Source organism: Zea mays, chromosome 8 (genome assembly GCF_902167145.1).
Source record: "Zea mays cultivar B73 chromosome 8, Zm-B73-REFERENCE-NAM-5.0, whole genome shotgun sequence".
In the NCBI taxonomy this organism is placed as follows: Eukaryota; Viridiplantae; Streptophyta; class Magnoliopsida; order Poales; family Poaceae; genus Zea; species Zea mays.
In genome coordinates this window covers 162,521,501-162,527,466 of record NC_050103.1, presented here as the reverse complement: position 1 = coordinate 162,527,466, position 5,966 = coordinate 162,521,501, and the positions used below count along the sequence as shown (strand labels likewise).

The window sequence follows — 5,966 nt, the reverse complement described above, 5'->3', positions numbered from 1 at the left end:
AAAGGAGCATGTGGTGATCTACTTAAGCAGAAGGTTGGTGAATGCTGAAATAGGGTACACCTTCGTTGAGAAATTATGCTTATGCCTATTTTATGCATGCACCAAGTGTAGGTGTTATCTATTGTCTAGTCCTTGCACCGTTTACGGTCAAACCGATGTGATTAAATACATGTTGCAAAACCCAATAACGAGTAGTAGAGTTGGTAAATGGGCTTATGCACTTATAGAATATGACTTGGCCTATAAATCGCTGAAATATATGAAAGGCTAGGTTATAGCAAATTCTATTATAGAATATCAGATTGATGATACTCATAAACTAGACATGTCATATCTCACTCTTACTCCTTGGACTTTGTATTTTGATGGATCAGTTTGTAATGAAGGACAAGGAATTGACATCGTACTTGTTTAACCAGGTAATGCCTCTTTTGACTTCTCTAGCCAATTGAAAAGCTATTGCACTAACAATCAAGCTGAATATGAGACTCTCTTATTCGGTTTGGAACTTCTAAATTATATGGGAGTAAAAAAATGTGAGGGAATTTGGTGATTCTCAGCTAGTTGACCAGCAGATTTTAGAGGAGTATCAATGTTTAGATGATACTCTAAACAGTTATCTTGAAAAATATTGTGACATAATCCATTCTTTTGACGGATTCAACATTCAACATATATCTAGAACTGAGAATTACAGAGCTAATAATTTCGCACAAGACGCCTAAGGTTATTGGATAAACGAGGGAAATTTCACAATACCAAAAATCTAATAACCGGTGGTGCGCCAAATCCTCAGGTCGCGGACCGTCCGAGTTGTCCAGCCGGACCGTCAACGGTGGGCTCGGACCATCCAGGCAAGGGGTTCAGATCGTTCGACGGTGCTAGGAACATCCTCTTAATTAATTCAGCTAATAACACAGCCGATGCAACTGATTGGAAGGCACCTGTAATTAATTACCTACATCATACCAGTGTTAGAACAGACATGAATGTTCAGCGTACAACTTTGAAATATGTTCTAATTGATGATGAACTCTATCGCCGAACTATAAACGGCATACTGTTTAAATGCTTGGGCCCAGATGATGCTATGTTAGCCATGACCGAAGTACATGGGAGGATTTGTGGTACTCATCAATCGATTCCGAAGATGAAGGGCTATTGTGAAGATCTGGCTTCTATTGGCCTAACATGACAGCTGATTATTTCAAGTACTACAAAGGATGTCAAGTGTGTCAGAAATTCGGTGACTTGCAGTTAGTTCATGCGGTCGAATTACATCCTATTATCAAACCTTGGCCTTTCAGGTGATAGGGATTGGATTTTATAGGAGAAAAACATCCTTCATCATCAAAAGGACATCCATTCGTGTTAGTTGTCACAGACTACTTTACCAAATGGACTGAAGTCGTTGCTCTAAAGAACATGTCCCACAAAGAAGTAATTGAGTTTTTAACTGAGCATATCATTCATAGATTCAATATTCCTCAGATTCGATCATAGACCAGGGGACTTCTTTTATACCAAAGGAGGTACGTGATTTTGCTGAATCATATAAGATCAAATTGCTCAATTCATCTCCATATTATGCTCAGGGCAGGCCGAGTCTAGTAATAGGACATTGATTAGCCTTATAAAAAAGAAGATATCTGATCATCCTAAGCATTGGTATAAAGTTTTGTCTGAAGTTTTATGGGCTCATAGAATATATAAACATTGTGCTACTAAAGTTTCTTCGTTTGAGCTTGTTTATGGGCAGGAGGCAGTTTTGCCTATAGAGGTAAGCCTGAATGCTGTCAGGTTCGCTAAGCAGAACGATCTAACTGTCGATGATTATTATATTTCAATGATGGACAATACTGATGAACTGACCGACAAGAGATTGATAGCTCTGGAAGAAATAGAGAAAGACAAGATCATGGTCGCTAAAGCTTACAACAAGAAGGTCAAGGCTATGTCATTTCAGGTAGGAGACCTGATATGGAAGGAGATCTGATATGGAATACCATCTTGCCACTGAGGAGCAGAGACCGAAAGTTCGGAAAATGGTCGTCAAGCTAGAAAGACCCTTACAAGATCACACATGTAACATTTGGTAACGCCTACATGTTGCAAACTTTATAAGGCGAGGACTTGCCCAAGGCACTAAACTAGCGTTTCCTAAAGCAATATCATCCTAATATGTGGCAAGATGTTAAGAGAACTAATGTGACCACATCGAGTTAATTCCAGCCTGCACCATTGCTTTTGGTTCACTCAGCTTCTCCAAAAGACAGGGGGCATGTGTTGAGCACCATTTGTGACACCGGGTACAGCTGGACGGTTCGACCCTTAGGATCGAACGGTCCGCGAATAGATCAGATTAGGCAAATAAACTCCTATCTTCTCGCGTGTTTATCCCTCTAATCTTGCGGGACCTGTTGGAGGACGTCTAAGAACGAGTCTAGACCTACTCCCTTATATATTTGAAGGGGTACGACCAATTGAACAACCAACAATCGATCAAACAATCAATTTATCTTCTATTTTTTACTTTTCGCCCTAGTAGTAGACAATAACATAGATTTCTTACTCTAATAGTCACATCTCTCCGGTTCTACGTCGTTTAGAGATATCTTGGGTGACCTACCGATTTTAAGACAAATCCTATGATCTCTCCTCCTCGATAGGGTCCCTCCCAGGAGCGAGATCCAGATGCTATTGACGAACTCCGTCGCATCTGCCCACGCGCAGACCGTCTGTCTCGTCGAGCAGAAACCCTAGTCTCTGTGCTAGGCCTTGGACCATCCAGCCCTCAACCGCGGACCGTTCGCGCTTCCGCTGAGAACATCGCTGCCGGTACTCATCACACTTATTGACGTCCAGTTCGACACCCACAGCTCTCTAATTAGTTTTTTTTATAATAAGACTATAATTAATATTTATAATAGTCATTGAAATATTTAAGGTGATCCTACAACCAAACCAACCCGGTGTGTGTGTTTTTTAAATGGTTAAAAAGACCAACATAGGGGACCTGAGCGCGAGCAGAGACAAACGCTACATTCCGCCACCTCCTCTCCCAAAGGCTCGCCCTCCCCGGCTCCCCCTCGTATCTTCGCCGTCGGCGATCAAAATGGCGGTGCCCATGTCCGCCATCGAGTCCGCGTGGCAGGTACCCCCTCCCCCCTCTCTATCTCTGTCTGTGTCAATCAATCTCTGTTCTACCATATCTGCTCTCTCTTCTCTCCCTCCTGAGCCTCCTCATGCCCAGATCTCTGTCTCTCTCTGCTCTTCCTCGCCGGGCGAAACGTAACGGAAATGAATGCAGCTCCTGATCGCCAACTTCACCGAGTTCCAGCTCGCCACCGTCATCACCTTCCTGCTCCACGAGACCGTCTTCTTTCTCTCTGGCCTTCCCTCCCTCCTCTTCGAGCGCTTCGGACTCTTCGCCAAATACAAGATCCAGGTACGTACCCCATGCTTATTTTTTTCTTGTCTTTTTTTGTTCGTTTTCAGCCGCTGCCCAAAACTGCCAGTGCCCACTGATGCTGCTAATATGAAAGAGTATCATGCCTGATTGATCCATTCACCCCTCGGCCCATCAATTATCGGTCGCATAGCCTGCATCCATTGAATGGATGGATTTTTGTCTTCTCAAATCATATAGTAGGAACGAAAAGGTAGCAACTTCGCTGGGTAAGAGTCGGAGGAACAAACAGTAAATAAATGGGATGATAAGGCTGGCTGGACTGGGCAAATCGATATGAGACTTTCCTCTTCCGCTTAACCCACTGTGGAGGAGGATCCAGTGACTGTTTACAGCTCTCCCCTTGTAATAGTATTGTTTCAGCTATGCTATATTAATATTCAATTAACCATTTCTATCCAGATCTTACTTAGCTTTCCTTTAGAATTGGAATTGGGTTATTCCCTGAGAAAACATAACTAAGACCCAGGTCGGCTCAATTGATTCGTTCTCTCTCTCTTTCATCTTGCCATATAAATATTTGATCTGCAATGTGCAGTATGCTTACCATGCTATTATATCTATGTGTGCGTTTTTCTTTGTAGAAGAGGAGCAACACCTCTGCTTACCAAAACAGATGTGTCTTGCGTCTTATTCTGTACCATGTCTCTGTGAACCTGCCTGTCATGATTTTGTCGTACCCTGCCTTCAAATTCATGGGTCTTAGGAGCTCTCTTCCTCTACCACATTGGTATGCACTCACTCCCCTCTCTCCTGACTAAAGCACCTCATGTATTTAATTACCTTGTTGCTAGTATTCTTCTGTCTCAGCATGTAGATATGAAAGCACCAATGTTCAATCTGTCTTTTTGTTTTTTTGCAGGACGGTTGTTGTATCTCAAGTTCTTTTCTACTTTGTCCTTGAGGATTTTATATTCTACTGGGGGCACAGGGCACTGCATACGAAATGGCTATACAAACATGTTCACAGCGTCCACCACGAGTAAGTGACATTATTGCTTCATTACATCTTACTTTACAATGTTGTACTCCATTCGTTTTTTTTATTTGTCACGTTTTAGTTAAAAAAATGAACTAACATCCGACAAATATTCGATAACGGAGGTAGTAACATTTTCTAGTCTTCTTTGCAGGTACGCCACACCCTTTGGTTTAACTTCCGAATATGCCCACCCAGCTGAAATTTTGTTCCTGGGATTCGCCACAGTTGTTGGTCCTGCTCTTACTGGCCCTCATCTGTTCACCCTGTGGCTGTGGATGGTGTTGAGGGTATTGGAGACTGTTGAAGCTCACAGCGGCTATCACTTCCCATGGAGCCCATCAAATTTCCTGCCACTGTACGGTGGGTAAGTAAGCTGGCTAGGGGCGGTGTCTGTCTTTGTTTGAAGGTACGTACTAACTTCTGTCATGATGAATAAATAGCTCGGACTTCCATGACTACCATCACCGAGTGCTGTACACAAAGTCAGGGAACTATGCCTCGACATTTGTTTACATGGACTGGTGAGGTTTCCGTAGCATGACCCACCGGCCACCGTGTTGAGTTGTTGCCCTTACGTAAGAAGCTCACTGGTTGTGTTTCAGGTTGTTCCGGACGGACAATGGTTATCGCAAGGCAAAGAGACCATTGAGGAGCAAGAAGTGAAGAAGAAGAAGAATCTGTAAAGTGTTGAAGCTGCTCATCAACAGGACTGGCGATAGAGTTGCGCCTCAGCATGGAAGGAGAGAAAATGGACGCAGTCAGTTATTGCCTCATTGCCTGACGACCGATACTATAGGCTCCTGAGATGTTGATTTCTCTGTGTTTTCTATGATCAAGAACGAGGTCCTGGCGACCTTGGTCTGTCATGAACTGAATTTGATAAAAAAAATTGTCATATTTTCTCGGGGGTTTTGATCTGCGTTTGTCATTTCAATCACTAGTCATCCAGATGTGTGATTTTCACCGTGACAATGTGTTGACGCCTTTTCGGAGCGCCAAACACTCAACAAGAACCGTGGCGGTGCCCTCTGCACAGGGGCGGACGGTCCGCGCGCGGGGCCGGACGGTCCGCGGCCTGGTGCGAGGCGCGGTGGTGATCTCTGCGCAAGGGCGGACGGTCCGTGGCCTGGGGCCGGACGGTCCGCGGCCTGGTGCGCTGCTGGGACTTCTGCCTGACGGCCGGACGGTCCGCGCCCTGGGGCCGGACGGTCCGCACGTACGCAGGGACGGCGGAAGATCGCCGACGGCGCCTGGATCTCGCTCCCGGGAGGGACCCCGTCGGGGAGTAGAGATCCTAGGTGGTGTCTAGGCTCGGGCAGGCCGACCTAGACTCCTCTAATCGACGTAGAGTCGAGGAGAGACGGAGAATTTGGGGATCGAGTGGCTAAACCTAAACTAGACTAGAACTACTCCTAGGATAAAATGCGAATAAAAGTTGTATTGATTCGATTGTTGATGATTACAAATCGGCCGTAGACCTCTCTATTTATAGAGGAGGGGGGCTGGACCCTTTAC

At 44.7% G+C, this 5,966-nt stretch overlaps 1 protein-coding gene across 9 annotated transcripts; it reads left to right on the top strand.

Moving 5' to 3' along the window:
- Window positions 1-3,004: 3,004 nt before the first annotated feature.
- LOC100281761 (C-4 methylsterol oxidase) lies at window positions 3,005-5,374 on the top strand. Of its 9 annotated transcripts, none has more exons than XM_008656715.4 (7): window positions 3,005-3,154; window positions 3,254-3,448; window positions 4,054-4,199; window positions 4,332-4,451; window positions 4,603-4,815; window positions 4,892-4,972; window positions 5,054-5,364. In XM_008656715.4, exons 2-7 carry the CDS (start codon window positions 3,305-3,307, stop codon window positions 5,112-5,114), a joined length of 765 nt encoding a protein of 254 aa, XP_008654937.1. In that variant the 5' UTR covers window positions 3,005-3,154; window positions 3,254-3,304; the 3' UTR covers window positions 5,115-5,364. The 9 variants fall into 9 exon arrangements, with proteins under 9 accessions (XP_008654937.1, XP_035817341.1, XP_020397709.1 ...); XM_035961448.1 differs by having other exon boundaries at window positions 3,008-3,154; window positions 3,311-3,448; window positions 4,057-4,199; window positions 4,603-4,811; XM_020542120.3 differs by having other exon boundaries at window positions 3,008-3,154; window positions 3,311-3,448; window positions 4,057-4,199; window positions 4,591-4,815.
- The last annotated feature ends 592 nt before the right edge of the window (window positions 5,375-5,966 follow it).